Below are 19,909 nucleotides of genomic sequence, written 5' to 3'. Positions count from 1 at the left end.
AGTGCCCTCAACAAATTGTGCTAACCTCAAAAAAGTACCTCCATGCATCCTTTGCCCTCTGAGATGTAGCCCTTAATATTCTCACAAAGCCTTCCTTTTTGCTCACATTGATCCTATGCTAAAAATCCTGCCCTCAAGTTGTGCCTTACTGTCAGGGTCAGAGGTAGTGGACCCACTGAACCACCGCGAGCAATGAAGCCGAGACCTGGGAGCTGAGTCTAAGTGGCATTCAGTTTTAAGCCAGAGCCTGCCGGATAAGCCAGAGCCAAAGCGGATTGGACTTGCTGCGGCGGGATACCACCAGTTAGCTCCACAGGCGCTCGTAAGGCAGAGACAGAGTCGTGGTCAGGCAGGAGGTCAGGACAGGTGGCACAGGATAAGAGTTAGGGACAAGGCAAAAGGTTAGGGCAGGCGGTAGAGAATCGTAGTCAGGAACAGGAATCAAGTTCACAATGGGAAAACGCAAAAACGCTGAAAAATCACAGAGAAGCTTTCTCTGAGGCACAAAGATCCGGCAGGGGACACAGAAAATGTCTGGCAAATTATCAGGGCCTGCCAGGGCAAATCATTGGCGTGCTGGCCCTTTAAATCTTACAGAGCCGGTGTGAGCGCCCTAGGAGGCGGGGCGCGGATGCTGGAGTACAGGGACCCCTGCTGGAGTGAGGGAGGCTGCGGGCGTGCTCCAGTGGGACAGGGTCACAAGAGGACCCCGTGACATCATTTGACAAGGTCCGTTAAGGTTGTAATGTTAAAACTCCTTTTAGGTTCTGTGGCTCTCTCCTGAACGAACCCTGAACTCTCTGGCCTAGGTTGGGGCAGGGGACAATCCTTATATGTATTAATGGCCTCCTACATTCTACAACTCTATACAACAAGTAGATAAACACCTACACCCACAGACAATGTAAGTTGAATGGTTGTGTTACTAGTTATTGAAAGTATTTTCCATTAAAGTGGCTGTCCACTTTCAGCAAATAATTGATATGAATTGTGTAAGGAATAGTTACACAATTCTCCAATATACTTTCTGTATCAACTGCTCACAGTTTTTTAGATCTCTGCTTGCTGTCATTTTATAGAAAGCTTCTATGTTTGAATAGAAATCTGTCCATGGTCGTGTGGTTTCACACAGGTGCACGGCTCGTTTTATCACAGACAGTGATCAGAGCTGTGTGATATAACAGCTTGTGCACCTGTGTGACATTACATGACCATGGACAGATTTCTATCCACTGGAAGTAAACATAGAAGCTTCCTATAGCAGGACAGAAAGCAGAGATCTGGAAAATCGTGAGGAACTGATTGTATTTGAAAATTGTAACTTTTCTTTACAAAAACCATATCAATAATTTGCTGAAAGTGAACAACCCCTTTAACTAGAATAGTTACTTAGTGTGTACCAGATGATTACCTGTACAGCTCACCTATGTATTTCTACTGATTTTCCAGTTGTTTGTCTCCTACTATTTCAAGCTGATATTTTCTTTATTTCTTCTTTATCCATTCCATTGTTAGTTCTGTTCACTTTTCCCCCAGATCTGTTAAAGGGAACCTGTCACCGCATTTTTCACAAATACAGCTAGTGGCAGGTTACCATAGAGCCGTAGTAACTAACATCCTTCTTTTAGCTAAAAATGGTTCCCCTCAGATTCCTATATATTGAACTTTATAATTTTACCTGGTAACCAAGGATGTCTAAAGCGAGTCGAGGTGAGCGTGGCCTCCTCAGGCTAAATCCAGTAGCTCATCCACATGCAACATTAATGTCATGTGACCATGGTGACATCATTGCAGGTCCTTTAGCTTTCTAACACTATCAAACTGTGTACACCAAGCATATATCTTATGAAATCCATGCAGGCAGTAGAAGTCCATGCAGGCATGCTGTGATTTTTTTAATGTGGTAAGATATGTGCATCGGGTACAGTTTGCTAATATTAAGAGGCTAAAGGACCTGTGATGATGTCACTCTGGTCACATGACACTAGGCCACACCCCTCTACTCACTATATAGATCCCTAGATACCGGCAAGTTTATAACTGATTTTATGGGAATATAAGGGAAGCAAATTTTGGCTAAAAGAAGGGCGTCAGTTACTAGGGCTCTATAGGAACCTGCCACTAGCTGATTTGTGAAAAATGTGGTGATGTGGTTAAGTGCCAGATCACTCCTTTTCAAGTCTCGTTTTGGACCAGACCTCTACATTAACATCATTAACCCAACACTTTCCATCCACCTTCCTTTTAAAACAAGTCTTTTATTAAACATCTTTCCAATAACATCGATTTGCTCCTTATAAAAGAGAGTGAGCAGAAAGAAATAGATTTCTCCGCTTTCCAACCACAAATATCCATTAAAACCGCAAGCCACAGTGTTCATAGCAATATATTACCCAAGAAAATCCTAGTTTAATATCTGTTTAAAGATTGATTTTCAGAGCGCGGCCCCCACATATCTTTTAAGTGATGATAAACTAGTCCGGATTTTAATAAGAAAATGAAAACATTTCTAGATGGATGAACAACAATGCACAATATAGTCTCAAACTCATTCTCAGTCGGTGTTCGTAAAGATAAAAATTTACAACACTAATATGTGAAGGCTGTAAAAGGCACTGGATATAGGGAATGCAGAGGTGGCAGCTGCACCTGGGCCCCAGTGCCTAAAGGGGCCCTAAAGACGCACTTAGCAATAAAAAGATTATATATAGTACATGGATATAGGGGGCCGAGTTTGCATGGGGGACCGAACATTCAATATGATCAGATGTACCATCTGAATCTCTGGCTATAGAAATCCCCCCCCCCCACCTTTCATTGCAGAGCAATTTGCTATAACTGCAGTAGCCAAACAAATTAGGAGACGTGAAATTAAAAACGTAAAAGTGGAAAATCTCTGCTGGTTTTACAGAACGCCTGTGTTTTTGCCTTGATGCACAATTTATCCATGCGTAGGGGTTGGGAACTGATTCTGGAGTCAGTCTCTAATGCTGCGTATAAAGCTCGCGCTTACTGATCAGTCATTAGGCTTAGATGGGAATGGCACAAATGAATTGGTTCTGTAAAGGGGAATAATAGACAGCCGGCGCTATCTCACACACCGCTGAGTGTATAGAGTTATTTTGCAGCTGCTGAATTCTAATTTGTTCGGTAGCAACATTTGTGACATTAGCATATTGGAGCATATGACATGACAATAGAGCTTACTCTATTATTTAGAGTGCCGCACCACGTATCTCTGGTAATACCAGAACGTTCTGCAGTGTATTGTGCACTAATATGTTCTATGCTGGAGGAAGACGGAAACGGCCCAAGGTTATGAAACGTGTGAGATGTGAGGCATTTATCAGAATGGAAATGTGGAAAATTTTCAGAATTATAGAAAAGAATGTTGAACGGTGGATATTTAGATCTTTTTTATTGCTATTTTGCATTTTAAAATGAATGTTTCAGTTCATATTTTGGCATACTTTGTGATAAAGTTGCATATACTTTTTTACATCGTTTTATTTTCTGGATTTTAAATTGATTTTCTCTACAGAAGGGACATAGAAAACATTAGTGTTGTAGAGTTGCTCTGTGACATGTATTAAGGTCATTACCTACAGAGAGAGAGGAGTGATGTTCTGTGGGAGACTGCTTAAGTCAGGCCAGCTGGGTTTCTGAGCTGGGGGAAGTCTCAGGTGCCAATTGGAGTGAGAGATGTCCAATCGATTTGTTTCCTCGGTAGGTGTACAGTCTCTCCTTACAAACCTGATAGTTTTATACCTATTTTGTACCTATTATTAACTTGCTCTTACCGCCTGACCTGCAATTCTTTTGATACTGCCGCGATTATGACTTTTTTAGCTGTACCTTGACTACTCTTTTGCCTTATCATTTTGTATCTTGGTTTTTGCCCAATTTGTTATACTTTGCCTTGTTGTTTGTCTTGTGTCTGTTGTTTGTCTTTCTGTAGTGTGCACTTATTCATGGTAGAGATCAATGCCCAGTTGTCATCTGCAATTTAACAAAGAGCCGCCAATTAGGCAGGGACAGAGGTTGTGAGAAGCTGAGGGCTCACACTTCTTACCAGGAATCAAAAGATATGGCGCACACCAAGAGTTTTTTTCTCTGTGTTTATTTATTGAACTTACATAGTTTGCAAATATAAGCTTTCACTGTACAAAAAGTACCCTACAATGAGGAACACCCATTGAAATCGAGTGGAGTACTTCAGATTGCAATTAAGTTCACACTTCTTCCCAGTCTTAACAGGGAGAAGCTGAATTGTCCTCATTACCTATTGTAAGTGGAATGATCCTGCCTGTGGTGATATGATAGGTTTAATAGTCAGTGTGAAAACTGCAAGATTTCTGTATTTTGGTTAATACATAAAACATTACAAAGATTCATAAATATAGTTAACATAAAAACCTAAAATAGCCTTTTTAGGAAGGACTGGGTGTTATGCATGTTTATATAGCTTTGATAGGGAAACTTTGTTTTATTTAAGAAGGGGAGTGGCTTAGTAGCAGAATAGGGGGGGCTTGTCCAAAATGGGATGGAGAAGATGAAATAGTGTTTGACATAACTATGCTACAATTCTTTCTAAAAGCAATCCATCGGTGGTATAACCCGAACTTATCATCATTTGCCTGGCATCAAGTTTGGTGTAGACAATCTAAAGAAGCATCAAATTTTATAATTCAGCATTGGTCCTCATAGTCTGTAAGCTTTAGGGAGCAGGGCCCTCACTCCTATTGTTCCATATGACTGTTTGTACTCTGTAACCTAGTATTGTATTTGTATACGTTCCCTATCATTTGCATAGAATATGATAGCGCTATATAAATAAAGATTATTATTATTATTAGTCATTGTATCTAGTCTAAGGTTACCTCCACATGTACGTGACCAAATCAGCTGATTTGCAATGATCAGCTGTGAGGTGTCTGCAATGAAGCTTTATTGATAGTTCTTGTTTCCATTACAGCACAAAATTTAGAAAATCCAATTGTCACTGGGCAAAACAAAATATTTGTCTGAAGATACAATTATAAAATATACCTATTTCGACTTGCATACAAATTCAACTTACTGTATATGCTCTAGTATAAACCAGGGTTTTTTTTTCTGCGTCCTCTTCTCCCCGTGGCTTGTCTTCTCCCCACATCTTCTGGTGTCCAGGCAGAGCGGGCAGAGGCAGGTCTATGCTCTTTGCCCACACGAACACACACCATGGCGCGGCGTGTTGCCACCTTGTGACTTCACGCCACATCACAGTGTAGGTGTGTGCATAGAGCATAGACATGCCTCTGCCTGCACCGCCAGGAGCAAAAAACGTTGTTCAGATCACCCAATCCAGAAGCCTATGGCCAGCAATGGCCAAGTCCATATAATTGAAAAAAGTTAAAAACACACTTTAATGAAAAAAGGTTAAACATATAATCATGGCACCATGATTATATTTTTAACCTTTTTTCATTAAAGTGTGTTTTTAACTTTTTTCAGTTATATGGACTTGGCCATTGCTGAACTTCTTCTCCTTTTCTGTTGTGAATCCCTGACTCTGACACAGCTTGTTCGTGCACAAGGCCATCATAGGCTTCTGGATTGGGTGATCTGAACAACGTTTTTTGCTCCTGGTGGTGCAGGCAGAGGCATGTCTTATATGGACTTGGCCATTGCTGGACTTCTTGTTTCTCTGCCCACACGGCCTGGATGCCAGAAGATCCCTAGAAAAGACGACACCGGAGAGAGAGCAAAAATTTGACCTTCCAATTTTGTCCAAATTTATTTCAAATAAAACTGGTAAAAAACCTCTTAAAATGTAAATAGCTCTATCTGCCATACAGAAAAACTAGTTAAACAAAGCAATACAAAAAATGTTTTTGTGCCACAGCAGATTATTTAGAGCTATTTAGCCAATAATCAACTAAACATCTCCAGAAAGAGTTTAAAAGTGCTTATTTATAGACTTACCCCTGGCTAGTGGTCATGTACAGCCTGGGAACAGCTTAACCCCTGGTGTAGTACCCAGAATCCACGAAACCTCTGATCCTTGTCACTAGTCCTACAGCATAGTAGTAGTAGTAGTAGTGCATAGTAAGGGAAGGAGATGCCAAAAAGTTAAAGACATTTACAAAATAATTAACTAGAGGCATTGGGGCTCATTTACTTACCCGGTCCATTCGCGATCCTGCGGTGCGTTGTCCAACGTGGATTCGGGTTCTGCTGGGATTCACTAAAGTTGTGCGCCCGATATCGACTAGGTGTCGCTGCTGCGCTGAAGTCCGCCGGAGTTCACCTTCTTCGTCCCGGTGTATGTGAGTGCTATTCTTGCGACACAATTTTTCTTTTAAATTCCGCTGTTTTTTACGAATCCGATCGCGTGTGCCAAAATCCCAGGGGGAATTCGCCGCAAATCGGAAATATTTGGGAAACCCGATGAAAATGCGCGATTCGGACCCTTAGTAAATGAGCCTCAATATGTCCAAAATACCCTAATAGGAAAAAACATAACTGTGGTACTTAAAGTAGTGGTACTTAAAGTAATGAAAAGTCAGTTTGCTTGCAGCAAGCAATCATCAAGGTTGTGTCCAAGGTCATTAGGGATATGATAATTAAAGTGTGCATAAACTCAACAATGTATAATTCAATAGTGCAAATGCTAATAGTTACATTTGTAATATACTTTACCAAAGAAATCTGTTGCTGAGAGATAGCTGATAAAGTGTGTAATGACTTAAAGGAAACTAGTTACCAGATTTTACCTCACTAAACTGCTAGCCCCCTTAGGTAGGGTATGAAACGTCCTTTCTCGAATCCCCTCTTTTATGTGAAATCTCACCACAGTTTTGTGAAAATGAGCAGAAGACATCCACTTTTACTCTAAACATATTAGACTCAGATTAGACTCTAATCTTATCAGAGAGCTGAATCATCACATGAAATATTATCCCTAGGTATAGAATGAGTTAATCAGTAGCCTCCTTATCTGTCTGACATGGATAGACCTCAGAAGTCTTTCCAATCAACTGGTCAAGAGCAGAATCAACTCACCTCATTAAATATATTGAAATGTTTACTGTTATCACCTGCTCTGTTCATTTCTGAAATAAATATAAAAAATAGATTAAAAGGTTTACTTTACTTTATTTCATAAACAGTAAAAGGGGTTTCCATCTTCATATTTGGTAAAGGGTCCCTTCACTTTTATGTAAACCTCTCTTGAGGGAGATGCAGTATGCAGTATTTCTGTTTCAATAGAACTGTATGGTGGGTGCACAATGGGGGACATTATTCATTTTGGAGGTAGGTGCTGATTTTTGGCACCCAATTTTAGCAGTGTTATGTACTGGGATTTTATATTGTGACACACAGCCTTAAAGGGGTATTCTCGCCTGGGCGTTCACATTCAGTTTCACTAATCTTCCATTTATAAACATTTCTTCAATTGGATGTTATTAAAAAAAATGTTGCTGTGTGAAGATAATTTCCCATAAATGTAGTCATTCTGTCCCTTAGAAACCAGATAGCTTCCTCGGTTACGACCACGTCACACTCTGGCAGCGGGGGCCAGGCATGAGCTATTGAGTCCTGTCTGACCTCCTGGATTCAGCAATCATTGCCACAGGATGGCTGTGGGTCATGTAGTAAATCCCGGACATTTCATATACAAAAACCTTTTCTTTCTTTGTGCAATCCCTCCAGCAGAGGTGGCCGTATCCGAGGAAGCCATCTCGTTTCTAAGGGACAAAATGACTACATTTATGAGAAATTATCTTCACACAGGAACATATTTTTTTAATAACATCCAATTGAAGAAATGTGTACATATGGCAGATTAATGAAACTGAATGTGACTGCCCAGACGAGAAGACCCCTTTAATGTATTTGGCACAAGAAGAACGAATGAGTGTCAGGAATGACAAACCACATTCATTAAGGGGTTTGGAAGTTGATAGACTTGGTTTTTGTTGGTCTCATTATGTGCCAAAAAAAGTGTCAGGAAACTAGAAGCGCAGGAAAAGTGTCTGGATTCAAAAGTTGCGCCCAAATTGAGCGACAACAAAAAAAAAAAACGCAGTGAGTGTTGGAAAAATGAAGAATTTTGGTGCAGACTCATAATAAATCTGGTGCATGTTATGTAGAAAGAAGAATAAAGGATGAAAAGACATGTACGACACATAGTAAATGCCCCCAATGACCACATTAGGGGGAATTGAGGTGCCTGGATTTTTTTGATTAGCTCATAGTTATTTGTGCTGCCGACACATAATAAATCTGGCGCATGTGATATAGAAAGAACAAGAGAGGATTCCGGTGTCAGACAAGACATGTACGACACACAGTAAATGCCCCCCTGAATTTTGTGACAGGTCCACTTTAAAAAATTGAAGTTTTTAGAAAGTCCATAATGCTTGAGCAACCGTATGTATAAATAAATCGTTTTTTTAATGTAACATTAGCATCTCAGGCTTGTAAATAGATGTCATATCAATGCAAAAAAAAAAGAAGAAGTATAAAAGAGCAAAGAAAAGAAAGCACAAGCTGAGTGGTCGAGCTCTGGCCGCCTCCTATGATTGCAGAAGGTGGGGTTGCACATTAACTGCTGAGCCTAACAATTGAAGGCTGCTAAGTGCTGGCATAGGTCAAGAATTGTTTGAAATGTTGCAAATGGTTTCCCTGGGTAACAGCAAATCAGGTTCTCCAGGCTCAGAGCTGCATCTCCAAAACGACAGCCAGGTATCAGCATCAGAGGCAGCAGCCACAGCAGCCAGTGTATGACTGCAAGGACAGAGAGCAATGTCTGGACTGCAGGGACCAGGGACCAGCAGCTGCCTGTAAACTTCACCCCAGCTCCACCATGAAGAAGCACTCAGCTAAGGTGGCCCCTGTGTCATCCTTCAGTGTCTCAGAACTACATGCAGCTATCATAGACGGTAATGATCTCCTTACTCCATGGCATCTCTCATAGGGAACTTCTCTGCTCCTCAAGTTCATTGCACTAGATCCTCCTCAGTGCTGGAAGGAGATGCTTGTGGATCACTTGCATGTCTGATGCTTGGAATGACATTTTGTTGCTGATATATGTTTTATATGTTATTATTAGATTGGGAGACAAAGTGTCTATTGCTAGAGATTGAGATGGAGCTATAGTGTAAAGATTTGCATAGATGGAGCTGTAGAGTTGTGGATCTGGATTTTGTCAATGCTTTATAATTCTATACTAAGTTAGGTTATATAGCTCAGTAGTTTTTACTCCTAATGGAGACACAGCAGGAGTTGTGCATTTGACAAACTCTGCTCTGCTACATTGACAAACTTGACAAACACTCTGCCTGACTCTGTATAATGGGATGGAAATAGACTGCTACTTGATATGTAAAGCCGACTTTGTTGAATTGTCACTGAGGCTGTTTTATTCTGTAAATTTTTGGATGCTGTGTAGAAATAACTCTGAGGTTATGCTTAGAAGTTCTGGTGTGAAAGTGGTGGAATTTGTTGGGTTGAGTTTGTCATTTGTAATATTATAACATGTTATTTTATATAATAAACATAATATTTCAACAATGTTACACCAAAAAAAAAGGGAACAAACTATGTCACCGCTATGTCATCCGGAGACAATAGATTGCAGGTATTTTATTAATCCTTACAATACTGCAGTCTCCTCTTCACCTTGAGACTGGAGACAAAACACAAGTAACTAGTAAGAGTTTACAGGAATCACAATGATGACCAGTAGATCCATTACCTGGAGGGGACCTGGAGTTGTCTCTTATAGGGTTTTTTTTGGTATGTTGATGCCCACTTTTCCCTCTGCGTACTATCCAGTGCGTAAAATCCTCATATTGAGGAGTCCTAATAAGAGTGTCCTTTTAACCTCTTCCTGCCCGTAGCGCAGAGTTGGATCCTTGGTGGGTCTGCGCTATGTGCTCTGTGATGCGCTATCCTGCTGCAGTCTCCACTCTCACAATATTCAAGTCTTGTCTGTGGTGACAACAACCTGACGTCAGCTCTAATGCTCAAAAGAGAGAGAGCGAGAGTGAGGGGGGGAAAGCGACTGCTAAACTGTAGCAATGATAATCCATGGCTGTCCAGATAACCTTGGCCATGCCTGAAAGGATGTGCAGGCGGAATTCAGTCTATCTGTCGCATGGTATTTTCTGTGCTGCCAAATACTTTACATTAAGACTGGTTTATTTTTATCATGGAGTTCTATAGGATTGGAGAGCAGAGGAGAAGGGGTTAAGATGGGAGTTTAGGGCACGGTGTACTAGGCATCGGTTATTTATGGATTGGTAGAAGTGGCTTGCGCTGGTATATTTAGCACAGATGAATCTATCTGTAATTGTACATTCCTTTGAGTTCTATTTAAGGAGAATATCCCCTATTTCACTTGTAAATGTAAGTCCTTGAGTTGTCCTCTTCTTTAAAAACTGTAATCTGTGCCTGGATCCTAGCGTCATGAATGGCACATGTGTCTGGATATAGTGTAAAAGCTCTGGGGGTCATTATCTTATCTCTGTTTGTTGGGTCTTGTCCGTCTGCTACTTTGATAAATTACCAATCTCACTTTTTCCTTGTGTTAAATGTTTTTTTTCAGATCTCTTTTTGATACATTTGTTACAAATGTCGCCCAAATGTCTCAAGTCATTTCTTTCCAGTTTTCCTTAAATAAGGTTTCATCTGGAGTTTTTTTGCGCCAAAATAATGTTGCAAATTTGCGACAATTTGAAATGATAAATGTCACTTGCGACATTTAGCACATCGGGAATAGAAGATAAATATGTCTCACTGACGAAAAGCAAATGTTCCCAAAAAGGCGCAAAAATTGCAATGCGCCAAAAAAAAATTAAAAAAGACAAAAAACAGGAATAGAAATAATGATAATTGACCCCCAATGTATACAGGTAGTCCCTGGTTACAAACAAGATAGTGTCTGTAGGTTTGTTTTAAAGTTGAATTTGAAGGTGAGTCGGATACTTGTAAGGGACCTTTTTTTTCCATTTGACATTTGGATTTTCAAAATTTTGGGTCTTCATGGGAACAAGGATTAGCAATAAAACTTCATTGCAGACCCATTACAGCTGATCATTGCAGCCGGGGACTAAAGTTCAGTAAATTACCAGCATCCAGAGAGATCCCCCCAGAGGTCACAGTGGGCAGAGAGGTCCGTATGTAACTAGGAGTCATCTGTAAGTCATATGTTCTTCAGAAGACTACCTGTATCTCTAGGAAATATGATTGTGAATGCGGCACACTATACTGGCAAGTCATGTTTTTTGTCGCTGAGAAGTAAAAGAGTGAATATACTGAATGACACCTTGTACTGAAACATGTCATGATATATAATAATAATAATTCCTTTATTTATAATGTGCACACAGATTACGCAGCGCTGCACAGAGCTTGCCAAATCAGTCCCTGTCCCCAATGGGGCTCACAATCTAATTAACCTACCAGTATGTCTTGGAGTGTGGGAGGAAACTGAAGGACCCGGAGTATACCCACACAAACACGGAGAGAACATACAATCTCTTTGCAGATGTTGACCCTGGGACTTGAGCCCAGGTCCCCAGCGCTGCAAAGCTATAATGATAACCACTGAGCCACTGTGCTGCCCTTATATAATATTAAAGCCACACCCAGGCATCACAATTTAAACTCAGGGGTCTTCCATGAGTATCCAATAGGAGGGGGTCAGAATTTATACAGTATTTAGAATAAATTTAGGCAGACTGAAAATGCTCTATAACATGGCTCAGGTTGTATATATATAGACTATATGATATAAATTCAGCCACTATTGATTGTTCTATTTATTCTGCCACAATTTTGGAACAAAATGTTGAATTTCAATTTCGCAATTCGTTTAAGCCACCTTAAAAAGAACTGTTGTCCCAGACATAAAAACATTATGTAAATTCAACCCTTATTTCTATAGAGTTGTAATAAAGAACCTGTTAATGTTCATAGAACTTTTACAGAAAAAATATAACCAAAAAGCTGTAATATAGGATCAATCTCAATCAATGTACCTTTAAAATTCTTTCAAGGACGACTCAAGGACGTTTATGATTATAGGCAATAGCATCTGTAAATATTTATTTAATTGATTTTATACTTTACTTTTTTTCTTATCTATAAGAGAAAATAATAAAGAAAAATAAAGAGAATAACAACATAGCACAAAACAAAACATAACTAAAGATTCAATACAGCTAAAAATAAGCATTGCAAATCCCGCACAAGTTGGTGGACGTCCAGACGTATTGTGGATGAACTATGAAGCATGAATTATCCTACGCTAACGCTCACAACAAGCATGTCATTATGTTATTAGAATAGAGACTTTCCATATAAGGACACAATGGGGGAATATTTTACCTGGAAGGATATTTTTATAAGGTGCTTAATCTCTATGGTCGGAAAGTAATATACAATTGGGAATATAAAAGGGATATTCACATAAATTACCTTAAAGAGGACCTGTCACCAGATTTTGACCACCCTGAATAGCAATTCCTGCTGAAAAAAGGGTTACATATCCATCCCAAATCACCTAAAATTAGGTGCCAGTGGGGCACTATACCTTAATTAAAGACGTTTTTCTGATATGCAAATTAGCTTTTGAGACACATCTCTGGTGTCTGTGACTCTTCTCTCTCTCAGGTTGGCAGTGAGCCACAACCCATTATTGTGACAGCTCTATGTCTCTTAAAATCACTGCTCTCCCTCCCTGTACTTAGGGACCGTCTGCTAATATTCAACTACAGCTCTTTGTACAGATGGGAAATATTGGGGCAGATTTACTTACCCGGCCCATTCGCGATCCAGCGACGCATTCTCTGCGGTGGATTCGGGTCCGGCCGGGATTCATTAAGGCAGTTACTCCGACGTCCACCAGGTGGTGCTGCTGCGCTGAAGTTCCCCTGAATGCACTCAAGTTCACTGGCCTATTCCTAGTGAAGGTAAGTGCAAGCTCCGCGACACTTTTTTTTTTAAAATGCGGTGGTTTTTCCGAATCCGCCGGTTTTTGTTCGGCCACACCCCCCCCCGATTTGCGTCGCGTGCATGTCCATGAACAATGAGGAGGAGTAGAAGTCCATGGAGGCTGCTGTGACTTCATGTGGTCAGATACATGCATGGGGTACAGTTTGCTATTATTAAGAGCATAAAGGACATGAGATGATGTCACTCTGGTCACATGACAAACTGTGACCAGCAAGAAGGCATAAGGTATGAGTAGTATTAGATGGGAGGGTCCGGATGAGCAGGACACGTCCTCTTTGATGCCAGGTGAAATAAGATAAAAGGTGATTTATGTGGATTTAAGCAAAACAATTTTTAGCTCAAAGAAGGGTGATAGTAAGTGAATAGGATTCTGTAGGAACCTGTCACTGGCTGTATATTTGCAAATGTGGTGACAGGTTCCCTTTAATCCCCTATTTTCAAGAAAGAGGAAAAATATCTTATCTTGAGGAGCACAAGTTCCCGTTACTGCTGGCATCACCTCCTAACTAAGTCAATAAAGCACAGGATATGTTTTTTTCAGGACAAAGACAACATCACAGGGCAACTAAGAGGGACTTGTGGTATCCCTTTTCTGCGGGAGGATCTTAGCAGTTGGCGCTTCCGTGATCAAATATGTTTAATGAAAAACCCCTTTGATTTTAATAGCGTAGGTATGGACAGGTCAGGGAGAAAGAGTTCTCACTACGGAGACTTTACCAATTAAGGCTACCTTGCAGGCATGTGGAGATTTATAGCCAATGATGCTCCACTAGGGGATTCTGGAAAATATGCAAATAGATTTTCCAGGATGGGATTTGCTACCTTCTAGGATTGCATTTTGCAGTAATAATAATAATAATAATAATAATATTCATTGAAACCAATCATCAGTGTGCATCACAATAAGCACAGTGCCAAATGTTAATATTATGCTGTTTTCAGGTGTTTTTGAAGAAAGGTGTAAAAACCATTAGATTTCTGTAATTGCAGGAGTCCACAGCCCACTCCTGCCTCCGGGATGTCATGAGTAACGTTCATGGCTTGCTGTGCCACTAACAGCGGTGACTGGCTCATTTCAATTTCAAAGCCTTACTTTAATAAAAATATGACCAGATTCTTAAAATAACTTGATATATTGGCCACATTTAAATATATGAAATAAAATAAGTTGTAAAATGTGGACTGGAAAGGGGACATTTATCATATGAGTGCTAGTATGATGTCCTCGCCCCTCCTGGTGTCTCCAGGACCAATATTTAAAGGGGTTGGCCACCTTGCCTCACGTTTTTGTAATGTATGTCTATGTTTTGGGGGAAGGATATTAGGTAATTTAACAATATACATCTATTAATAGTTCTGCTCCGCTTTATTGATGTGTAAAGTGAAGCCTCCTGTCTTTTACCTCATCAGCCAGACATTCCTGTCCATAAAAGGGCTGCAGATGGAGGGTCATGTGATCTTATCTATCTATGAGCAATCACCCTGCCAGGACCTCAATCTTCTATTAATTAATACTATCATATGGTCCTGGCAGGACGATTGTACATGGACAGATAGAGATCACATGACCCTCCATCTGCAGCCATTTTACGGTCAGGAATGTCTGGCTGATGAGGTAAAAGACAGGAGGCTTCGCTTTACATATCAAGAAATCAGAGCAGAACTATTAATAGATGTATATTGGTAAATTACCTAATATCCTGCCCAACCCCACACTTACACACATTACAAAAAACATGAGGTACAGTGACCCACCCCTTTAACACTTTCTGCTGTTTTTTCACTGTGAAATTCCCATTAACTGTCCAATTATCCTTGTTCTAGTGGTCTACACATTACCTTAGGATACCCCATTGTAGAATACAAATATGTCCTCTTTCTCATCAGCCAAAATAAGGTATCTCGAGGCAATCTTGTTTTTAATGTATTTAGAGCATTTTGATTCCTACCTCCAGTAGACAGGGAAGGTTATCTCCTGAACATGAATGCATTATCTTGCCTGTAAGCCGTATACATGATGACCAGCAGGTGGTATTACCAGACTTACTATGACCCTGATGGTGCCCAACAGCAACTTTCAAAGTAGAACAGAGTAGAGGTCACTGAATGCCGAAGGCGACGGTTGAATTACAACTAGATATAAAATACTTAGAAATCAATGTGAGAATCTTAAATTTGTGTTGATCTTAAGAATGACTCAATAGAGTTCCAATGAAGAAGTAAATTTAATCCAACAAATACACAGATGATTTTTTGCTTCAGCATTTAAACTGTCTCCATCCATCCCATAGAATTGACTGGAGCATTAGCTTTATTCTCAGGGGTCCCCCACAAATAAGTGCTGGAGGCGCTCAGGCTGACAAATTAAAGGACATCTATAACCAGAGTACTGGTGGTAGAGTGTCCTAAATAGACTGCTAGTTAGGGGATGGGTAGACCATCTATTACACGTTTTGTGGCTTCTTTATTGCTGAAATAATAACTTTGTAAAGGTGCCAGAGGTGCTCAGGCTGACGGTGCCCAAGTGCCTCTCGACTTCCACGAAGGCCGGGGCGTGTGCTCTCTCCTAGTTCCACGACCGGCAGCAGGAGTAGGCTTGCAGAGGGGGCGTGTATAAATTAAAGTCTGTGGAAGCAGAGTGGCACTCGGGCGCCGTCAGCCTGAGCACCTCTGGCACCTTTACAAAGTTAGCATTTCGGCAATAAAGAAGCCACAAAACTTGTAATACACTGTTGCCCCATCCCTTAAACAGAACTAGCCGTCTATTTAGGACACTTTACCACCAGTACTCTGGTTATAGATGTCCTTTAATTTGTAATGATTAGCCCGATCATGAAATAAACTAGTATTTTTCATTAAACAAAGGCAGATCTTTAGGTTAGGCAAGAACCATCATTTGGAAAAAAAATAAAAATGTTCCTTTTTTGCTGACTTTTATCTCCTGTACATTAAAAAGAAGCGGCACAGTCTAACTATGGTTGCCGCAGCTTCATTGTAAAGATTTATAGAAACCCCTCCGTTGGGACCCCCACTGATCAGTTACTGATAGCATATCTTAGCTATATGATATCACTTACTATAATTCTGTACTGTGGAAAATTCTTGTTCCACACATGCTGGGATATTGTAGATTTGCTGTATGAGTATTAACTAATGAAACCTTAGAACTCTCTCTGTCCTGCTATGAACATGCCCAATGTTATCCTGATGTGTGTCATGTGTAATTAATGCTCAGCTCTGCTGCTTTGAAGGCTGGGTATGATTTTTTTATAATCTTCATGGCAAAAATGTATATTTTTGTAATAATATCATTTGCATAAGTTATTTCATAAGCTAGTCATGCATATAATGGCTGTTGATATGTATAAATGAGTGTATTGATTCATAGCAATACCAGTTACTATATAAAACATTTGGAATGAGATAACGCCTGATTACAATAGCTATATGTACCATCTTCTATTCATAGTAAAAAAGATCCAATTTCAATTTCCGCAATATTTTTTTCCCTGCGTGTAGAACATATTTGTGAAAATAATTAAAGGACATCTCCCACCAGGATAAAGGACTGTATGCAAATGAGCCTCAGAGGCTCCAGGCTCCATTAACATAGATGGAGCCTGGAGCCCATCAAGCTCACCTGCATACACTCCTTCATCCTGGTGGTAGATGCCCTTTAAATACTGTGGGTTTTCCACCCTAAAATGGTGCTGAAAAGCCAAAGGCGTATATGTCCTGTGTGAACATATTCCTACCACCTACAATTGATAGAAAATGATTAAATGGCCTTCTAAGAGGATGGCCTAAACATGTCTAATCAAAGAAAATGGGGGTCATTTACTAAAGGCCCGATTCGCGTTTTCCCGACGTGTTACCCGAATATTTCCGATTTGCGCCGATTGTACCTGAATTGCCCCAGGATTTTGGCGCACGCGATCGGATTGTGGCGCATCGGCGCCGGCATGCGCGCGACGGAAATCGGGGGGCATGGCCTCCCCACCAATAAAGGACACTTTCCATGTCTTGGAATCGGTGAGTGCCGTCTTCTTTTGCTACACATTTTGTATGGACATACTCATATGATGTTGTTTAATTATGTGAAAATTGCATCTTAAAGCTTATCTCAAGAAAGTACTGTTGCCCAACTTGCCAATGCGAAGTCTACGCAAGCTGCATTTGGTATTCAAAGATTAGACAGTACACATCCGATTCTCCTTCCCGTCAAGATGCAGACTTCAGATTTACTGTTTCAAGATCTGCGAATAACATTCCCGAAGGCTTTCAAGCTTCCTGAGTATCAAAGTACGTAGATGGATTACTGCACCGTATGCATCCTCCAGACCCTTCAATTTTTTTTGGTGCCATGGGGGACTTCAGACGAGCTCTGGAGAATTGCGCATTATGTAGCTGGTAAAGCGGATAAAATTGGATAGTAACTCATATTGAATTAAGGAAGACGTTCAATGCAATTGAGTGATTAAGCATCACTGCTGATGCAAGGCACGTAAAAAAAAGTGACAATTTGCAATGCTGCATGTAAAATGATAAAGCCTGGTATCATGCATTTTTCATAAGCCGAAATGCGTCCCGTACTTAGCAACTGTCACACGTTTTGTGTGATTTTCCAAACTCTGTTAGAACACAAATGACTGAAATTTGACAGCGTTTATAGTCCGCTTAGTCTCAAGGTTAAACATGCGACTTCAAGGTCAATCTTGCTGACAAGGGAAAATAAATTCATTTATCTGTTTGATCACAGTGATGGCTGAGTGAACCCGTTATATTAGATTTGATGAGAATATAACTGAAGGTATTAAACAAGCATAATACATAAAAATATTACTTGATTCAGACATTGCAGATCAAAACAGTTTGGACATTCACATCTTTTGTCCATGTGTTGAATGAGATTTTAACACTTCTCTGTTCCTCTTCTCCTAGTGTTAGTTTGTGACATCACACATTCTTCATTTTACAACAATAAACCATCCTTCTCATAAGCAACTCTGTGCTCACCAACATAAGCCTACAAGTGGAGAGGTCACTGCTTCCTGCAAGATCAGCACAATCTCATCCCGCTGTAGTGATTACAACGATGTGCTTAGTACCCAAACACGAGATGGCACCACCCTTATCCTAACAGTGTACCCAGAATAATGTTTGTGGTTAGCTCCCTGCTTCTGGCACACTTACTTTGTGGCTGTATAGTAATTTCTACAATGTAATTTAATTTAATGTTTTGACACCAGGGTAAATCTAGACAGGAATCCTCAAATATCTTCCCATGGAGAAAGGTGTCATAAAAAGCCAAATACATAAGTTGTTTCGCTGGGAGCAAACTACATGCAAAAACTAGAGTGTCCATGGATACATATTTCAGTTACATATTCAATGAATCTACAGTAAAGGTTGAATAACTTTGTAAGAACTCTCATTGCAGTGAAAACAAATGCACCTAGAATGTGTTGTTGGAATCCAATAAAACTTTAGATATGTGAATGAAAGGATTATGTCAGTGTTTGCAATATTAAACATAAAAACTCTGGAAACCAGAAAACCAGTAACACAATAACAAAGGGGCCCTGGTGCCCTGTCAGGTGGCCTCTAGCCACTGGGGCTGACATTATGCGGGGGCTAGGAGTAGTTATAGGTTTGGTCTGTCTAAACACCATGGGTTGCCAGCCTGAGAAACCTCAGGAAAGGTACAGTGACGTGTTAACATAATGTAATGAAACATTAACCCGTTCAGAATACAGACATATAAACATAAAGTCAAACATGCACTGTCATGCCGTATTCCCTTCTACCTGATGGTACTGGGGTATTACTCAGCTTAACCGGGATGTGTAACTATGCTATTAAAGTGATCCTGAGTGCTATTGAGGCCCAAAACATCCAGATGCTAATGGATCGACTACAGGACATTAAACATACAGTTTTGTGTGGTATCTTGTGCACAAATTTGCAGGCAGCCATAACTGTAGTTGGTGTGTCAACAACTCCCAAAAATGTTAACAAATCTTGTGACCATGCAGGCCATGGAAGCCGTGGTGCAATAAGATTCCAGTGGGCCCTTATGCAAACTTTGGGTTGGGTAGCCATGTACCTAAACTTGGGCTTATTGACCTTATTAATACATTTCCAGCAGCAGCCTCTGCTTATTAGTATAATGTACAGCAGAAGCCTCCCGTTATTAATACAATATTCGGCAGCAGCCTCCCCTTATTAATAAATGTCCAGCAGCAACCTCCACTTATTAATAACATTTCCACCAGTAGCCCTTCATTGATAAAATGTCCATCAGCAGCCTCCCCTCATTAATAAAATGTCCAACAGCAGCTTCCCTTTAATAATTCAATGTCTAGCAGCAGTCCCATCTTTAATAAAATGTCCAGCAGCCTCCCCCACTAATTATCCAGTTGTGTCCGTGCTCCTATGCCTTCCCATGCAGAAGCTCTGACAGATGTACTCAGCCCTCACACACTGTATGAGGTTGAGGTCGCACTGTCTAATGACATCACAAAGTGTATGCAGGCTGAGGGCACAGACTTATCTTTGCCTGTGCCACTCTTGTTTTCAATTGTATGTGTGTCTTACGTGCATACAATTGATTATCTTCCCCTTTATGTACCCACAGTCTGTTGTATGCGGCAAATGTGGGTCCTGCTCCCTTTACCTCCAAACACCTAAGGTTCAAATCACCTAGATGACACGGAATTCATTTAAACGCCTTTCCAAATTCCCTTTCCAAAGATCTCAAAGTCTTCAAGTTACGAAAAAAGTCTGTGAGTGTGTCTGAGAAATAAGAAAATACATTATCCAGGATGGGACAAGGAAAACCATGCCTTTTTTGCTACCTTTTAAGGAAGCCCCCATTAGCACCAAGCAGGACTTTCAAGAAGCC

General features: G+C 40.4%; 1 protein-coding gene across 4 annotated transcripts in view; it reads left to right on the top strand.

Annotated features, from left to right (window-relative positions):
- The window catches only part of SLC35F4 (solute carrier family 35 member F4), a 152,263-nt gene that overhangs the window by 90,704 nt on the left and 41,650 nt on the right, over positions 1-19,909 (top strand). The window contains exon 1 of one of the 4 annotated variants that reach the window (XM_072115759.1): positions 8,606-8,927. The exons of 2 other annotated variants lie outside the window; for them this stretch is intronic. In XM_072115759.1, coding sequence (XP_071971860.1) covers positions 8,852-8,927 — 76 coding nt within the window. In that variant the 5' untranslated portion in view covers positions 8,606-8,851. Of the gene's footprint in view, positions 1-8,605; positions 8,928-19,909 lie in introns of those variants that run through there. One more of the 4 variants, XM_072115761.1, reaches the window with a different exon arrangement.

Source organism: Engystomops pustulosus, chromosome 7 (assembly GCF_040894005.1).
Source record: "Engystomops pustulosus chromosome 7, aEngPut4.maternal, whole genome shotgun sequence".
In the NCBI taxonomy this organism is placed as follows: domain Eukaryota; kingdom Metazoa; phylum Chordata; class Amphibia; order Anura; family Leptodactylidae; genus Engystomops; species Engystomops pustulosus.
The sequence above is the reverse complement of the archived record's forward strand: the minus strand, read 5'-3'. Positions and strand labels throughout refer to the sequence as shown.